Source organism: Sceloporus undulatus, chromosome 7 (assembly GCF_019175285.1).
Source record: "Sceloporus undulatus isolate JIND9_A2432 ecotype Alabama chromosome 7, SceUnd_v1.1, whole genome shotgun sequence".
Lineage (NCBI taxonomy): Eukaryota > Metazoa > Chordata > Lepidosauria > Squamata > Phrynosomatidae > Sceloporus > Sceloporus undulatus.
This window is the reverse complement of record NC_056528.1, coordinates 18936037-18955857: the sequence shown is the minus strand read 5'-3', so window position 1 is coordinate 18955857 and position 19821 is coordinate 18936037. Positions and strand designations below refer to the sequence as shown.

Below are 19821 nucleotides of genomic sequence, written 5' to 3'. Positions count from 1 at the left end.
CCCAACATGTCACAGTTGACCATTGGGACACATGTGGCTGAGCCACATCAGAACATGTTCAAAATGGGTCTGGCCAGGCAATAAAAAAACAAAGGTCACGAATGAGGGGAGGGGAAAAGCTTCAGAACTGATAGTTTAAGAATGCATCCATTGAATTAAGGAACAATTGAAAAAAGAAAAAATCCTATATGATCCTAATTTGGCAAGGCGAGATTCTGGGTGCATCTCCACTGTAGAAATCAAGCACTTTGACATCACTTTACGTTCTGTGTATCCATGAATATGTTATTCTAGGGTCGGTAGTTTTACAAGGTCTTTAGCCTTTTTTAGCCAAACAGGGCAGATGTCTCACAAAAGGACAAATCCCAGGATTCTGTAGGATGGAGCCATAGCAGTTAAAGAGCTGTCAAACTGTATGATTTCTATAATGTAGAGGTACACCCTCATGGGACTGTTTCCCACACTTTGGATTTCCATACTCTGATTTGTCATTAATTGTAGGCAGACTGGGATTGCTTGAAAGAAGACGGAGAAGAGGTTTTCTCTTTCTTACGTAACAGGACCTGGGGTCAGCTGCTGAGGCAGAATGGTGGAAGACTGAAGACAAAGAAATAACTCGAGTTCATCATTAAAGTATGGAACAACATGCCAAAAAATGTTGCAATCGCTGCCAACCTGGATGGCTTTAAAAGGGGGTTAGAGAAAGTGGTAGAGGTCATGGTCCTCAACAGCCACTAGTTGGGATGGTTATACACTCCCCCTTCCCCCCCCCCCCCCCAATATTCAGGGCTTGTTTATACATAGATACAAGCATCAATGGCCTGAAAATACACAAAGCAAAATACACAAAGCAATATATAAGGGATATCATTTCACTATGCCATTGTATGGAATGATACTTGAGCATCCACAGAACTTGGTATCCACAGGAGGTCCAGTGGATATCAAGGGCCTACTGTATATCACCAGTATCAGAGGAAGTATGACTCTGTGTATCTGTTCCTAGCAACATGGGACATTGGTCCAAATCCTAGTGGTCCCAACTAGAATAGAGCCAATGAATCTATGGAATGTATGTTTGTGTTTTCTCACCATTAAGCAGTTGACTCTAGTTGGAGTAACCCATGAGATACAAGCCAGAGAGTTACATCTGTTACATCCATGCCACACTGGCAGGCTTTTCATATACAACATGTTGGTCATGGTAGCAACCAAAATTGGTTAATGTAACCCCAAAATCCCAACACTAAAAAAAGTGGAGAATTTGGGGACTGGGGGAACCGGAGGGGCTTCAGGAGACACAAAAAGAGCTGTATGGAGCTCATAGTCTGCTCTTTGTCTAAACAAACAAATGGGAGATGGTCTTTTCACAGACTAGAACATAAACCAATAGATTCCATTTGTGAGAAAAGAGATTCTACCTAAACATTAGGAAAAGAGCCCTGGTGGCACAGTGGTTAAATGCATGTACTGCAGCCACTCGCTCACAAACCACAAGGTTGTGAGTTCAATACCAGGCAGGGGCTCAGGGTTGACTCAGCCTGGCATCCTTCCATAGGTTGCTAAAATGAATACCCTGCTTGTTGAGGGCAATTAGCTTACACATTGTAAACCACTTAGAGAGTGCTTAAGTGCACTGATAAGTGGTACAGAAATGTACTTGCTACTTGCTATAATGATCAGTATGCCTCCTCTGGACTATTCTATTCAGTTCTGGGTACCTCAGTGTAAGGAGGTTTAGAGAAGGGTAATGAGGATTAAGGGGTCTGTAGAATAAAACATATGAAGAAAGATTGAATGAGCTGAGCGTGTACCTAGCCTGGTGAAGGAGCTGGGCATTCACCAGCCTGGTGAAGAGAAGATTGAGCGGGTGACAAGACTGCATTCTTGAAATACCTCAAGAGCTGGCACAAAGAGGAAGGGACAGGACTGTTCTGTTTCCCCAAAGGATAGGAACATGTTTAATGGTTCAAAATTACAGGAGAATAGATTTACATTGAATATCAGAAGGACCTGCTTGACAGTAACAGCAGTTCAGAAATGGAACCAAGAAAGAGGTGGTGGAGTCTCCTTCTCTGGACATCTCCTTGCTGGGGATGCCTTTACCTGGTGACCCTGCCCATGAGTCCACTTCCAACTCTATGATGCCCAATATAAATGCCACCCTGGCTTGTCATCGTGGATTCCTGCCCCTTACAGCATGTTCAGAAGCAAAAGTACAGTCCACCAACATGTTTTCCTTTGTGTTTCCCAACTGTTGCATGGACCTCCACAGTGGGTTCCGCTCTTGGAAGCATCATTGGTACAATATAAAACTGATGCCCATTTGAGAGGCCTCTTTTGCCTCACTGCATTTAGTTCTCAAGTTCTGTTTGACACTCGTACCTCTTCGGCTCCCGGCTACCAAGTAATTCTTAAGAAAGCTGCCACAGGTCTCTGGAAGCCACTCCTGTTTCCAATTCTCAGGCTGAATTTTATGGCTCTACGTACTGCCACAAAAATTTCATCCTTTTTTTTAGCTTTGAAGAATAACACACTTGGACTCCAAAAAGGATCATGTGATGTCTTAACCATCAGCACAATGAAAATCTGGTTTTATCATCAGGGCTGGCTAGAAGCTTTGGATTGGGTTTCCCAATGGGAAAGGGGAGGGGAAAGCCTTCATTTTGGGCAAAGAAGAAGAAAAAACACAAAGCCACAAAAACCTAGCTTCACTTATGGCCCCTTCCCCAAATCCTGGATGAGATCTATTTGTGGTTACTTAATAGTAAAAACAGTACCCTGCATTGCTCTCTTACAACATATTTGGCTCCATTTTCTCCCCTGTAGCTCTATGCAATGCTCAAAGGGGTTTGGAGACATGAAGGCCCTGGAAGAGGAAAGCCATAGGGTGCATATACTTCAACATCACATAGATAGAAACTGGGATGCATGTGATTAGACAACATCAGAGTGAGGTGAAGACAGCCAAAGGCCTGTTACAGACTGCCAAAATAAAGCTGCTTCGGGTCTCTTTGGAGGTATGTTGTTTAAATGATGCATGCACCCTAAGAATCCGGAAGCTGCACCAAAGCTACACTCCAGGGCTTAGGAATGGAGTGTGGCTTTGGCGCGACCTCCGGACTCTTAGGACCCATGCATAATTTAAACAGCATACCTCCAAAGAGACCCGAAGCAGCTTTATTTTGGCAGTCTGTAACAGGCCTATATACTTATAACCGAGGAAGAACAGACAAACTTGGAAAGGCTGCAGCAGTTTGCTTTTGGCTGAGCCTGTTGGGAAGGGCAAGATTCCTTCCCTCCTCTTTCCTCTGCTGAGTTAACTGAATGCAAAATATCTTTTGCACTTCACAGCAACTGAAGTAAGCAGAGTACGAGGAGGAAAGGTGGGAGGAGGAAAAAGAAAGTGGGACATTTAAAACGCAGCTGAAAAAGTGGGAGTGCAGAGAATTTAAACAGCACTGTTCCTGTGAAATCAGGAAAGCTGGAAGGTATGAGACCTTACTGGAGTACAAAATGCTAGCATGCCTCTGGTTTTCGTCAATGAAATGTTGGGGGACACACTCTATGTTGACCTTAGTGTCTCCATAAATCAGAAATTACTTCAAGGCACCCAACAACAACAACAATAATGCAATATATCCTCTGATGGAACCGAGTTTCATAGCTCAGAAGCAGCTCTCTCCCTATCCACCGTACCTGGTAGGATAATGACATCTAGAATAAACTCCTACCCTATGATCATAAACCTTAGGCATGCTAAATAATGGAGATTACTCTTAGGTAAATATATATACAACTCGTGCTTTAATCACTGTCATTTGAGCTTCTAAAACAAGCTTAACCTCACAAAGCAAACATCTTCAGTCCTATCATGACATCCACTGGCTTTCAAAAATTGCTTAGGTACAGTTCCCATCATCCTTGTGCTGACTGTGGCTGATGGGAGTTGAGAAAGAAGTTTACTTGATTTGGGTGTTGTTGTTCAAATGAGCTAATGTAGATTGGAGCACAGCTAACCTTTAGAACTATACCATTTTCTGGGTTTTGACTCAAAAACTGTACCAAAAATGCAAGCAGCGGAGGGAGGGAAGTATACATAAATGGATAACTAAACATTTAAATACACAAACTGTTCTTTAATGCAACCCAACAATTTCTGTGTTTAGCATTTAGGCACTGTGTCAATCGTATCTCTCAATTTAGTATGCATTTATGCATTGCATTCCTCACACCGACTATATCAATTCAGCATGTTATTTCTGCGCTGTAGCCTTCATACCGAGTGCATCTATCAATTTAGGCTGTGTTTATCCATCAAATCAATTGTTGTTCCTCTTTGGTGTGGTGCTGAATACAAAAAATGTTACATCAGGGAAAGCCATGTTTTTGTTTGTTAAAAAATCTGATTTTGGTTCAGGCTGATGCAGAAAGAACAGAATTATGACTGACTGTAAGGAAACCCATGCATCTGAGGAAGTAGGCTCAATTCTACAAAAGCTCATGCTACCAACTTCTCTCTTTCAGTTAGTCTCAATGGTGCTACAAGATCTCTTTGCATACTGATTTTACAGACTAAGGGTGCATTCACACTACTAAATAACTCAGTGTGGACACTGGGTTATTTGTATAGTGTCTACAGTTGCCCCAACTGCACTCAGTGCAGTTTATGGGGAGAGTGTGGGGGGCATTTAAACTGGTGCATTTTGTGAGTACCTTATCACATTTTTTTGGGGGGGGCACCACAACGATCCAGATCAGTAGTGAGAATGCGCTACCAGATTTATCCAGATAACATGGGATCATTTCTGGAAATGGAGGTGTCTCCATTTGGAAATGATCCGGCACCAGTGGGAACTCCAAACTGGGTTTAAATGCAATGGAAATATGGATTTAAATCATAGTTGTAACTGCGACCTGGTATTGTGTCATGGAAGAGATACAGATCTCCCCAGGACAAAAAGGTAAGTGTGAATGTGCCCTAACACAGCTATGTCTTTGAATGTAAGCAAAACCATCATGGACCAGAGATTTGATTGCCCCACCTTTTCCAAATGGCAGTCTATCACACCTAAAGGGTATTTTGTTGACTAGAAGATATCTCTGATCTATCTGGACAACTCTCTGGAAACATTCAGCTGGAGGCCCAAGGTTTAGGAACCACTATCCTACATCATTCTTGCATACACTAAATCTACACGCACATTGCCAAGTGGTAGTTGCATACTACTACTCTTCTGCTGAATATTGCAGTTGAGAAGACAAAGCAAGATAAAGACAGAAAGTGCAAAAGGCAGGAACATTAAGAAATACAATGACCACAGATGATCTACATGATTTAACAGTAGATGATGAAGACATTGAAATAGTTCAAGACTGAGACAGGGATTCAAGCATCAGTCAGAGCAGAGACTGCAGTTAAGAAGTCAGGAAAAAGACTAGGACTTAGAAAGGAAGCTATGAAGGGACTACACAAGATCCTGGAGTGTAACTTGTTACACTTGGGCATGCTGGAGTATCCTATTGTTCAAAGGGGAAGGTTCAATGACTGCTTCCATAATCCCAGTGAATCAATGGGCAGTGATGTATCACACACCATGCAAGAATACACAACCACACACCAGCAACAGTTACACTTGTAGAATCCTACTTATGCAACTGTGAAGTGAATACGGAAATCACACCATGGCTAAAAAGGGGCAGCTGTGTAAGGGAATTTAGGCATCCATAAATCACCAAAAGAATACCAGTGTATGTATGATATGCTTGTGAGTTCTGGCACAATCCATTTCTAACTCAGGCCCATTACAGACCGCCCAAAAGGGGCGGTCTTGGGCCACTGCCGGTTGCAGCGCGGAGGAGCCGCAGCAGCCAAACCACGCAACTCCTCTGCACTGCAAAAAAGGAGTGCAGAAATTACACTCCTTCCGGCAACCCGGAAGAACCGCCGCAAGTGCCAAAGCGCGCACTCGCAACAGCTCTTCCGGGTTTAGACGTCCGGATGCTGTGCGTCCGTTACGTCAAGATGGCCGTGCCCGTCTGTATAGGGCGCCACCATCTTTCCGTACGGAATACGCGCGAGGGGCAAGGCGCGTCCGGAAGCGCCGCCCCTCGCGCGTATTCCTGGCGCAACGACAGCGCCACTTAGGCCCGTCTGTAAGGCGCCTAACTCTCAGTGGAGAGTCCAATAATCCAAACTTGGATGCTGTGGGAAAGAGAAAGACCTTTGAAAATGTTTGAGCAAGACAGAGACATACTCCCCAATGAAACAGCATCAACAGAATAAAATGCACCCTTGACTCTGCACCAGCCCAACTCCTATCCAAGCATCCAGTCATTTAAACTTTGGGTCCAAAGTGACCTGAAACAGCTTTATTCTGGCCTGTCTGTATGGGGCCTATGTGAAAATTTACATCCCTACTGTTGCTCCAATGTGCCACAATGAAGTATTCACAAATATACACTATGTATGCAAGGCATTGTGGAAGCAGACTTAAATCCTACTATTCATCCCAGCCCAATAAGACCTGGTAGATCAGTGGAATGTAACTGCATGTTGATCCATTCATTCATTAGTTGATTCAGTAGATCTACTCTCATTTGGACTAACCAACAGGATTTAGACCAGCGAATGCTGATGACCAAGCTTCAAATGAGGCCCACTACAACTCTTTTAAAGAGAGGAAACTACCAGCTCTATTGGGATGCAAAATTATTGGAACCTTCCATGTTGGGTGACTAGCTTGAAGTTCTTGCTGTCATTCATTGTTGTCAGTCATCTTTGATTTATGCCAACCCAATGAATGAGAAACCACTAAGACACCCTGTTATTCACAGCCCTATGAATTCTTTCTATCCACGTTCTTCACTGTCCAGCTTTCATAGCAATTCATAAAGCTCTGAAATACTAACCTCAGTACAAATACCTCTGTCATATTGTTACCCCCAACTAGAGAAGACTCATTGACTAAAGTGGACTGACTGATGTGTTGAATCCCCATGCAACCATTAGTTGAGGGGTGTAGCCACACTACAGAATTAATACAATTTGATACCACTTTAGCTGCCATGACTTATCCTGCAGAATCCTGGGATATATAACATGGTGAGATATTCAGTATGATCTGTCAGAGAGCTCTGGAGACTCACCAAACTACAAATCCCAGGATCCTGTAGGATATGTCATGACACTTAAAAGTGGTGTCAAACTGCATTAATTCTACAGTGTGGCTAAACCCAATGTGTCTAACCAGGTTGAGGACTAATATACATGAATCTAGCCAAAATTCTTAGTGCTCAGTCTTGCAGAACAGATATTCTGCCTTATAGGCAAAGAGTCAGGACCAAAGAATTCAGCAATGGATCCATGCTTCTTCCTTTTGAAAAATGGCTTGTTTCTCTTCTGCCCTCTCTTCTGACTAGGCAGCCCTCCAGATATTGTTGGACTACATCTCCCAGAATTCTTTTCTTATTGTCTAATCTGGTGAGAACTCGCTGTTCGATAACAACCAATGAGCCAACATGATTCTCACCCTGCTTTACTCTCTTTCCAGGCCAAGTCAGAGCAGCCAAAGAGGAGCTCCCAGTTGCCAAAACCTCCCGTGTCCCAGTTTCTATTGCCTTTGGCTCCTAACCACTTTTGCCTTTGCCTCACCCCTGCTACAGATTTTGTTTTTTGGATACCACATCCCAGCCAAACAAACACAGTCAAACAAGCTGGCTCACCAGAGGACCAGACACCAAAATGAAGCCCCAAAGCCCATAAAGCAATGCTAGATACCCTGCTGAGCAGCCTCTCGATGTACAAGGAACATCATACAACCCAAACTGAATTGCAGATAGACCTTATTACACACAATTCAGAGATGAAAACTGGAACACATGGGGCCAAGCTACAACAGAGTGTGGTCAAGACTACATCATCTCAAGATATGTCCAAAGTATAACAGCATCAGTTTAGTCGTCTTGGCTAGATTTACTTTACACAGTCTCAGTGTAGGATCTCAGCCAAAGGTGTTTATGCCAGTTCTTTGGATAGCAATCTTCAGACCTAGAGACCGACTTTATCTCAATTAGACCTGTGTAGACTTTTGTTATTGTTGTTTAAAAGAACCTATTTTCATGGTGCTAGGACAACTGATGTGACACATTTAAAGTCAGGCTTTGACCAATGCAGTCAGTTTTGTTGACTGTCCAAGTGATGTGTGTGTAGTCAAGATGGCAAATGGTATTAAAGAGGAACAACAGACAAACTAGGAAAAGCTGCAGCTGTTTGCTTTTGCCTGTCTACTGGAAAGGGCAAGATTCCACTCAGACCGTTCCTCTCCCCGCCGGATAAATTTGAGCGCAGATTACCTTTGCACTCTGTTTGCAGCAATTGAGGTAAGCTTAGGATAAAGTTGGAAATCAGGAGGAGGAGTGAGAAACTGGGATGTTTTTAAGGCAGCTGAAAAACCAAGATGGCAGAGAAGAAAACATGTCCCTCCTAAATTGGGACAGTCGGACATCCCGAGGTTGAGTGTGCATGGAAGGAGACAGGGCCAGAGCAGGGACTTGTGCAGAGATTACTCATGAAGCTTTCGCTGCCTCCCAGATGCATTTGTGGGAAAGATTGCAAAGATATATTAACTGCCCAACAGCACACTCCAGTCTCAAGTACACATGGTTTTGCAATGCCACAGGCTGTTAGAACAACCAGATCCTACAGCCGTGCGGCATTTTCTCACATCCCCATTCCTTAGAATGCCCATATTTGGAGTGGGAGTTTCTTGCTGTGGTTGGACCCACATGTTGCAGGGCTGCCCCCATGACATCACAGCCTCCCCCACATCTTCCTCCCCTCCATCTTATATGGCTGTCTTGATGCATTGGGGGAATGACCTTAGCCAGACAGAAGTAAATTCACTGCATGAGTCACCCAGAAGGAATCTTAACAGTATCCCATTTGTCTGAGAAGGATTCCATTTGTGTACTGGCAGATGGAAATCATTTAACGCAGATGCCCCCCCCCTCGAGAAGTTTCCAGATCATTTAATGAATATCCTTATCTCTTATTTTAATTTTTTGGCCCTGGAAGCATCTGAGAGTTTGCAAATGACTCCATTCAGACTGCCTCCCCCCCCCCCCCATCTTAAACATGGAAAAACCAGTCACCAAGAGAGAACAAAATCCCAGCTAATTCCCAGGGTGCTGTTTAATATACTGGACTGTTGTTGTTTTAAACCCAGATTGCCATGTTGAAAAGAAAAATCTCATTTTCTCTGCACAGCTCTCCGGTGCTAAGGGATTGCGACTTGCGAGAAGCTGTAATCCCCCCAAAAGTAACTTTACCAAATCCTGACTCCATCACCAAAACCCCCAATGACCCCTGGTTTCTGGTATTTTAATGTGTATGCCCCTATGGCCATGGAAATGCCATTCAAAAGCCATCCATTGAGAGCTTTTATTATACAATGAAAACTCCCTTTAGGACATTTTGCAGCACAGTATGAAAAGGAAATAAACAGTACATATATCTTGGTCGCTTTCAATAATAGTGACATTAACTGAAGAATATTAGATACTGGTGTCTTTGTGTAGAAATTGCTTTGCTGGATCTGAATGTTATCTACTTCAACCTTATGCAAGATTGCTTCATACGCTGTGCACTGAAATCTCTGTCAGGCCCAGCCAGCATACTCAATGATAAGGCTGATGTAAGTTGTAGTCTACAACACCTAGAAGGAGGAGGAGGACTGATTCTAAGGGTTCCTTACAATTATGTAACAACCATGTCCAACTCCTATCCAAATATCCAGGTCAGATCCTGGAAGGATGGAATTACAGCATGCGGTAGAGCATCAAAAAGAGAAGGGAGGTATTCAATTAATTTATGTCCAACCAGACCAACAACTGCTATACAAAGGGTGCGGAATGGATACTCTGGGACCCAACATCTCCACATTGAAACACACAATCTTTATCTGAACATAGCCAAAACCTTCTACCAAAAGTGCCACCTAAAGCACCACAAGAACATGGCTTCTTGGGTCTCCTACTAACCCCCACATCTCCATAAAACTCAGAAACTGGCCCTGTTTTATCCCAGAAGTGGGATGTCACTTCCAATCACACAAGACAGGGGAGAAGGCCCTTGCATCCTTCACCATTTCCCAGCCCTGAGATATTCTTAGATCAAAACCAGCTTCAAAACGGAGCTGAAGACCATCCTGTTCAGAGAAGCGTTCCCAGGCATTGCATAATTGTCACTTGCTATCTGATGTTCTTTTGTTGCCTTTTTAAAATTCATTTCCTGTATTGCTAAGTATTTTATATGTATTGTCCTACTAGAGAGGCAGGCTAGCTCCAACAGGCCTCTCTGGAAGAAGATTAACCATCCACTAAGAAGCCAAGCCCTCCTTCCAGTCCATCTCTCCTGATCCTCGGAGGTAGAGAAGAACTGCTGGCCCTCATGACTATCTTCGTTGGATTATTGATAGAGACGTTGGATTACTGATAGAGATTATTGATAGAGAATCTTGGACTCATGCAAATATTTGCAGTTCAGGAGTTAATTTTGTAAAAATTTTCACACCGGCTTGTTGTTTGCAGAAAACAACATTCCCACTACAGGAAATAATGTTTCTGCTTACCTTACACACATATATTTTACAGCCGACCACTATTATTGTTAATAACCTTTGAAGCCTGTGAGCAGACAAGAAAATAATTTATCAATCTCGTATTATAATAGGGCTGATATGCCCAAACTGTGTAAAGACACAACAGCAAAGGAGTTATTTGTTTCTTAAGCCTTGACTTAGTATTTGGAGGAACCCCGGTTCATAACAGAGATATTCAACTGGGTTTTTCATGCTTCATGGTCATTGCTAACTCTGCGCTCTGTGGATCTATCTAATTCCCAAGAACTATCTAAACTATTAGCATTCACCATATCTTGTTTTGTGTTCTGTTGTGTAAGGACTTTATCAATCCTCCTGAACCTGCTGCCAATTGATTTAATGCATTAGTGTGCTGGACTGCAGTTCCCACAATTTCTCACCATTGGTAGTTGAGGCTGCTGGGAACTACAGTCCAACAACATCCAGAGGGCTTTATGTTTACTAGTGCAATTTAACAGGAGATCCTAAATCCAGCTATTATGAGATCTAGTCTTGTACAGCGGAGGTGGAAGTCATGACCCTCTCCAGCTGTTTCTGGATTGCTAGTCCCAGCAGCCCTAGCCAGCATCATCAATAGTGAGGGATGCTGGGATTTTCAGTGAAAGAAGATCTGGAGGGCCATATGATTCCCATTGTTGGTCTATATGTATTCACCAATTTCGAGAATGTCAACATAATTTCCTAATGTTTTATCATGCCCCACCTCTATATCACCTCTATTTCCAAACTCACATACATGGAGCTGCTCCTTGTAAAGAATTGGATCTAGAACAGGGCTGGATAACCACTGGCTCTCTTGATGTTGTTGTAGTACATTTCCCATCGTCCCTATCAATGACAATGGTGGAAATTGTACTGCAACAACTTCTAGAGGCCTATACACTGACATTCTATCTATCTATCTATCTATCTATCTATCTATCTATCTATCTAGCTCTTCAAGATGGAGTAGGTTTAGCCACATACAGAATTATACATATGGCCACATCAAGAATGCACAGTACATTGCAATACTACATTTCAAAGTTATCCAATGGCTCGCAAATGCATCATCCAGCCAACAAAGTGTGCAAAGGATAGCAATTTGAACTCCTACCACGTGTTGCATTTCTTTTGCTAGTATCCTTATTCAGCCCTTTAAAAAGGGTGTGGCGGTGTGAGAGAAGCAAACCAGCTGAAAACCTTTGGAACATCAGATGGTGTCTTGGTTTGAAGGACTCTTTAACACTTCCCCCATTTGACTCACCCATGGTTTTCCTGGAAGGTCACCAAGAGATTCACAGAAGTCTTCCCATAAAGGCAGTTTGAGCTTAGTGACTGTAGTTCCCCAGTCCTAAATAACATGCAGGGACCTTTATCATGTTTAAGCAAACCCCATCTCCAATAGGAGACGGCCCATAAAGCTTCTTCTCGGCTCAACTACCATTCTCTTTGATAAATACTAAAGGTACATATCAGGGGAGAAAGCATAAGGAGGAATTGTGCAATTCCTAAGGGAATGCGAAGGTTAACACTGCAAATATCTTCACCAGGGAGATAAGCAGATCAGATAAAACTGTAAGTGGAAAGATATTGCAAAGGCTATCTCATTCAACCACGTACCTAAAGCACTCCAAAGAGATGGCCATCCAACCTTTGCGCCAACAAAAGAGAGTCCAACACAATCCACTCTATTCATTTGCACCTTGCCACTTGTTACTTGCTCCCTAGCAATCTACAGTGCAATATAAATAAAGCATAATAATAATAATAATAATAATAATAATAATAATAATAATAATAATAGCAATCCTACTTACTAGGCCACCATAGTGTGCCTAAAATTTCACTTGCGCTTTCAGTGAAAGAGGGAAAATGTGTTAAGAAAGAGGGAAAAGGTTAAGAAAACAGATGTCGCACATGTGTCAAGTGTCCAAACTCTTGCTGAGTATTTCCGGTAGGATGGCCCGACCCCAGGAGAATAGTCACCCTCCCTTCCATAAATACATAACTCATTTCCTGTTCAGCAACATTATAAAACCTGATTATCTGCAAAGGTTTGTAGATCACAAGAGCCCCTTCTCACACAAGAAGGGAATCATGAAGCTCATGGGCCACATAGGCCACAGCACACCCCGACTCCCAAATCATCCAAAACCTCCACAAGCTTTGACCATCATAACCCAACTTATATCTGTCTATTTGGGGTCCAAATAGTCTTGAAAACACTGTTATCAGAGTACCCACTGCAAAATAGAAAAGATTACTTTAAAACTACCTGGAAAATGAGTGCAGGGAATACACTATCATTCAGAATGGCAGGCATAAAGAGACATGATGGTCCTCTCTAGGCCAGAGGTGGGCAATTGGGGAGGAGAGGGGGCATCTTATCTCAAACCTATGTGGGGCACACCAGTGCATTTTAGCATGTCTGTAGCGATGCAATGTTTTAGGCCAATTCCCCCCTTTCTTCAGGGATTTTGGTGTTTTGGTGGGGTTGGAGAAGCAAACTATCGCCAAGGGGTGGGTGGGAATGAGGATAGATAGAAACAGAGAATGGTAGAAGGAATATTGATGCAAAATTGTTAGTATTTGCATGTAATTATCACATTAATTATCTCAATAATGCTTATATTAATTTTGGGTATATCAGTTTTGTGCCTGTACACACATGCATGCACACATGTTCAAATAATGATTGTTAACTATCCCAAAAATAAAGGGATAGGGGCAGTCTGTACACCGCCAGAGTTTAGGAATTTATTGGGACTATAACTCCCAGAGTCCCCCAAACAGAATGCTGACACTCATGGAGGCTGTAGTCCAACAAAGTAACTTTCCCAAAGCTGGGGTCAGGTCTAATTGCTGTAGCAATGAAATCTTAGAACAGGGCTGGGTAATATAGACCCATCCCCAAGACATTGTACTACAGAGCTCATCATCCCCAACTGCTGTCCATGCTGGCTAAGGCTGATGGGTGCTGTAGTCCCAGGGACATCTGGAAGGCCACCCGATCCTCAGCTGTTTATTAGATGTTCTATACATTTAACAAAATCAGTAGATTCATAGAGAAATAGCTAGCTCAATTTGTCCATCAGTTTTCTGGTGCGACTCCCTAGTAATTGCACAATAAAAGCTTATTTCCAAAGACATGTCTACTTGGAAGCAATGTGACTTATTTCCATTTCTAAGGAGGTTTTACTGCTTTTGGCTTCCAGTGACACATATGGTATGGTGCAGTCTTCAGACATTGCCTACTATAGGAAAAATTCACGCAACACAATGAGTTCGATGCATTAGTATTATCATCTCTGGTGTTGTTCACTCCATTTCCATAACATTTCTAGCCCCTCACGTAAAGACTGCGCCTTCAAATAAGGTTCCCATGCGCACAACTCATTGCAGCTACTGTCCTTCAACTGTACAATTGGAAGTACAGTCGGCCCTCCATATCGACGGATTATTTATCCAAGACTTCAAGCATCCACATCTTGAAAATATTCCAAAAAGATATAAATTCCAAGAAACCAAAACTGGATTTTGCTGTTTTATATGATCGACACCATTTTACTACATCACTGGATTCAATGGAACTTGAGCATCTATGGATTTTGTTATCCGTGTGGAGCCCTGCAACCAAACCCCAGCAGATACCAAAGCCCCAATGTAATTAATTTGGCAGTCCAGGGAAAGCTTAGAGTATCAGTTTTGGAAGACTCTGCCAGATCAATCCTTAAGAGTAAATGGCTAGATGTGTTTTTCCTCCACAAATGCCTGAGAACTGAAATATGGACAGCTGATTCGCTTTGGGGACATTTCTCAACAGCTCCACTTCCAGAGGCTCTTTCTCAAGTTTGGGAAAGTTTCTTCTCTGGACTACAGTTCTCAAAGTCTGAGATTTGAGATCCAAACAAGGTTGGGATTTGCTCAAGCTTGGACCCAAGGCTCCAGATCAGTTCTTCCATTACTATGCCTCTCTTTTCCTTTCACCTTCCTCTCTTAACATCTCAGCTCCTGTAGACTGTGAGAACGTAATCCCCTTGGGGCAGGGACTTTCATTGCAAAGGTCTATGTCATGGATGGACCACCAAATACAGAATGAAGTCAAAGTGGAAGAGAACTGTCCAGGGGATGCTCTCTCCAGATCCCACCTGATCTGACTAATCCCCAGACACTATAACAATCCTTCCCACAAAGATCATGCATATAATGGAATAGTTTGGTTATCTGTAGTTCCTGAATGTAACGGGACGGAGGGGGCGGTACTGGGACAAAGCCACGTCCTCCAGATTCTTTCCAAATATCCCTTTTTGGGAGGCTTTTTTTGGAGAGATTAAAGCATAAGCAGGGTTTCCACACAAGTACAGAGAAAGCACATTAGGGGGCGTCCGTTTTCTGAAGTTCATCTGAGTTTGCAAAGTCCTTGCCTTTGATCCCAGATTGTTCTTTGGGGAAAGGGAGGGGGGAAACCTCCAAGCCTGGGCACAGCTATGAAGAGATCCTTCAAAGACACAGATACTTGTAGATCAAGTTTTCAGTTTTTAAGTGGATGCAAGAGGGAGCAGGGAGGGAGAAAACCCTAATTCTCTTACCATCCTAGAAAGTGGCAACCCTCTCTCACACACACAGATTGTGTTTCTGAAGTTTGCTACCTTTCCCGTCTCCTTTGATAAATGGCATCCAAGAGATTCCAGCTGCTAAAAGGACTTTGGAGATGAGTGGGGTGCCAGAGGGGCACCCATGAAAACATCAAATGGGAAAATAAATTGTAGTTAGACATCTTAAAAAAACCTATTCTCCCCTCAAAAAAAAAAATCCTATGTATACAACTTCTATTCTTCTGCACAAAGACTTTAGTCTGTCAAAATTCAAATCTGAACATGTAGAAAGTGGAACGGTTACTAGGAATCATTTGGTCCCCTGAAGGCAAAGCAACTGTTAGTCTCCAACCATCAACAAGTCAAAGATCAAGACCAAACAACAAATCAAACTCAAGAATGGGGTTAAGGTGGGTCCTTACCTGCATGGCTCTGGGCAAGTACATAGACTAGGAACAGCCCTATGCTCCAAGGGCAGCTGGAGCTCAGCACCCAAGTCCTCTTTTTCCATCTTGTGTGAGTATCCATGGTCCGCCAAGGGAAAAGAAGGATTTTCGGAAAGAGCTTGTGCAAAAGACGCAAACCTCAAGGCTGATGGAATAGTTCACTCTCCTTTTTTTTCTTTAATATATATATTTATATAAAATATTAAATAGTCAAGACTCCCCTCCCCACCCACCCCCAGAGGAATGCACACTTTATAAAGCCATGAGTTTCAAAATGCTTGGGATGGAAGAGGAGAGCACCAGAGAAGTTTCCTCCCAGCTGCTCTGCCTCTTTGCAAAAAAAGAAGAAGAGGAGAATTAAAAAAAGAAGAAGAAGAAAGTTGGCTTGCTGGCTTAAAGAGATGTTTGGGTGCCCTCTCTGTTTTCCTTAAAGAAGTTACAGTCCTCTTGGTGTTTCCTCCTCCTCTGCCTTGCCTTCCTTCACTCCTTTCCGGGTCCCTCTCTCTGCTCCTTTTTCCGGGGTGCCCTTCATTTAAAAAAAAAACTTTTGGTGATGTTCCCCTGTCCCTTCCCTGATCTGGGAGTGAAACTTTTTTCAACCCCTTCTCCTCTTTCTTCTAGGAAGGCAGATGAGGATAGAGTGTCAATCCAGAGGCAGGGTGGCCAATCAGGGCCCAGGCAAAAGCCCCAGGCACCGCCTTCCTCTTTCTCTTTGCAAGAGAGGCTGAAAGGAGGAGGAAGGGAAGAGAGGAAGGAGTTGGCCAGAGAAAAAGTTGTGTGTGTGGCAAAGAGGGGAGGGGGCCTTTCCTCCATCCATCCTGGATCCCACCTCTCTCCTCTTTCCTCCAACCAGGCAGCCTTGTTGCTGAAGGAGAGGCCCCCAGCGGGAAGTTTGAACATAGCCACTAAAGAGAAAACTTGGACAGTGCGTCTCTATTCGACTGGCATGAGCAATTCAGATTTCCAAAGTTCCTCAAAGTTGACGACTATCCGAATACCCAAAGCTAGTACCCACTGTCTGGGAACAGCAAACTCAAGAGCGCCGTTCTATCCCCTGCATATGATCTTGCACAATTTTCTCCCAAGATCTGAATACAATTTTGCATACCATGCACTAGTTTGCAAGAATTGTCAGAACAAGGCTGACTTCTGCATGAACGCAGCCCAGGAGTTTTCAACGAGGGGGAGGGGGAAGCAACCCTAAATGCAATTCCGTAACACCTCCGGAAGTGGCATGGGACTGAGAAAATTTCACACCACTCCATCCTGCTGAAAGTATCCATCCAGCTCATCCATCGTACATGAGACAGAGCCAGCTTAGAGTACAAGTTACAGCTTAGAACCTCAGGTTTTGCATGAATGTTGGCACACTGTATAGTGTCACTATACAGTGTGCCCAGATTAACATGAGAAACACTCCTCCTTACCCAGGATCACACGGGGAGTGTGTGTGTGTGTGTGTGTGTGTGTGTGTATATATATAAACATTCTCTCTCTCTCTCTCTCTCTCTCTCTCTCTCTCTCTCTCTTTTCCAGGTCAGCATTCTCTGAAGATGCCAGCCACAGATGCTGGCGAAACGTCAGGTATAAACTTTTCTAGAACATGGCCACATAGCCCAAAAAAACCACAAAAAAAGATGTAATCCAGTGACATGAATATCTAGATGTAACCAACTGTAGTGGGCGGTATGTATTTCCGTTACTAACCTAAAGAGCCAGAGTTGTCCAAAGATGACTCCGTTGGTCATGTGGCCAGAATGACTGCACCTGTCCACTAAAGTGGTACCTATTTATCTGCTTGCATTTGCATCCTTTCGAACTGCCAGGTTGGCAGAAGCTGGGACTAGTGACAGGAGCTCACCCCATCATGCCGCACTCGGGCCTTGAACTGCCAATCTTCCAATCATCAGAATTGACATCTTAGCCACTAAGCTACAGCATCCCAGATGTTTCCCAGATGTAAAGTGGTAGACAATAAGAAAAGACCTCATTATGGGATGGATTGATTCAAGCAAGCAAGCCACAGCCTTGCTAGGTTGTTGATGACTTGGGCTCTCAAGAGTCTTGCAATGAAGTAACAAAGTAGAGTCTAAGGCTATCACCAAATTAAAGCCAACTGTTCCTAGGCATCAAGAGGAGTACAGTGTCTAGATCGAGGGGAGTAATAGTGCCAGTTTATTCTCAGATCTCACCTGGAAAAATGCATCCAGTTCTGGATACCACAATTCAAGAATGATATTGACATGCTGGAGTGTGTCCAGAGGAAGGAAACCAAAATGGAGAAGGTCTGGAAACCATGCCTTATGAAAAGCAGCTTATATATGTTTAGCCTGGAAAAGAGAAGGTTAAGAAGTGTCATGGTCACCATGTTTAAATATTTGAAGGGGTGTCATATTGAGGATGGAGTAAATTTGTTTTCTGCTGCTCCACAGACTAAGACCTGGAGCAATGGATTCAAACTGCAAGAAAAGAGATTCCACTTAATCTACAAGATCTCCATCCCTAAGCTACCTTTTCTGTTCTGGATTTCACTGGTTGTCTACTGTGAAAACAGAATCTTTGCAGTGTAAAGTTTGAGGGTGCTTTAATTCAGCTTAGACTGAGGATTCTTTATGTTTTTAAGTACCTGCCAACTTTGTAATGTTACTTCCAAATTAAAATGTGTATACGTATGTGTATGTGTGTGTGTGTGTATACACCAAGAGAGAATATTAGCATTAAACAGTGGGACGCATTATTACACTCAAAATTATCCAGAGGCAGCCAAAGAATCATAAAATCATAGAGTTGGAAGAGATCCTAAGGGTCATCAAATCCAACCATATTCTGCTATGTGGGAAGATACAGTCAAAACACTCGACAGGTCCATCTCCAAAGAAGGCGAGTCCACCACTCTTCAAGGCAGCATATCCTACTGTCAAACAGTGCTTACTATCAGGATGTTCTTCCTACTGTTTAGGTGGAATCTCTTGATGGCTGTGTTCTCTTGATAACTAGTACTTAAGGTGATAATCGGAAGAGCAGAGGAAGTCGAGCCATTAAGAGATAAGCCAATTTGATTAAAAATAGATTTGGACGGAGAGCCTTATCAATGAAGCCTCTCCTCCAAAGAATGTTGTGGAGGTCCCAATGCACCCTTAAAAAAAGAAATGACCACTCTCAGCCTAAAAGCATGGGGAACCAGTTCCACGTTGCTTGGATCCTTTCTGATTTGAGTGTGACCTTATCTTTTTAAAAAACACTCAATGAAACCACTACAGCATTCTTTTTCAGCCGTGTCCTTTCCAAAGGACAAAGTTGTCATTTCCAAACTATGTCTAGCCAAATCGCATTGATTCTGGGATTCCTCTTACTGGTTTAGCCCAGTCTTGCTGTCATCACCCTAAGGACTAGTTTTGCACCCTCTACCATTAGATACAGATGACAACACACACATTTGACCCAAACACTCATGTGATAACAGGGGTTGAGTAGGAGGCCAGCACGGAAACCTGCTTTATATAAGGTGCCTAGCTCTGGACTCAAGTCAACACTTCAAGTCAACACAAATCTTTTCCCCATCGTTTTGGATATACACAAGACAATCTCTGTGGGTTAAGAAGGAAAGCTGGGAAATGTTGACTCTGAATATCTTGCCAGAGTTCTTCCACATCACTTAATCCGTCAGTCAGTCCTTTAACCAGGATTGTCAGTATTCCAACCACATTCTTGCACTACACTTTTCTAGTGCTGCTATTCTACTTTTACTGCTCAGGCTACCCCTGCAAATCCCAGAATGCAAAACTGCAAATGCCAGAATGCAACAGGAGGCAGCCAGAATGATCAAAGTGGAACTGCAGGCGCAGAAGAGTGTGGTGCAGTAATCTGGTAAAACAGACTGCATCAGCACTGCAGAATTAATGCAGTTTGATACTGCATTCACTGTCTTGGCTCAGTGCTATGGAATCCTGTGATTTGCACTTTTGTGAGCTATTTAGCCTCCTCTGTCAGGTGACACAGCAGACTACACATCCCAGGATTCCACAGCATGGAGCCAAGAAAGTTAAATCCATGTCAAACTGCATTAACTTTTCAGTGTAGATGCAGCTTGAGCCACCAATGAAAAAGGTTTTGGAGTAGTTTGGCATTTGGAATTCT

The 19821-nt window shown here is 43.1% G+C and overlaps 1 protein-coding gene across 1 annotated transcript in view; it reads right to left on the bottom strand.

Annotated features, from left to right (window-relative positions):
• LOC121936764 (collagen alpha-1(V) chain-like) overlaps positions 1–15879 on the bottom strand; it is a 68188-nt gene extending 52309 nt beyond the window's left edge. Inside the window, exon 1 of the mRNA XM_042479320.1 lies at positions 15661–15879. Coding sequence (XP_042335254.1) covers positions 15661–15766 — 106 coding nt within the window. The 5' untranslated portion in view covers positions 15767–15879. The remainder of the gene's footprint in view (positions 1–15660) is intronic.
• Between the last annotated feature and the right edge of the window lie 3942 nt (positions 15880–19821).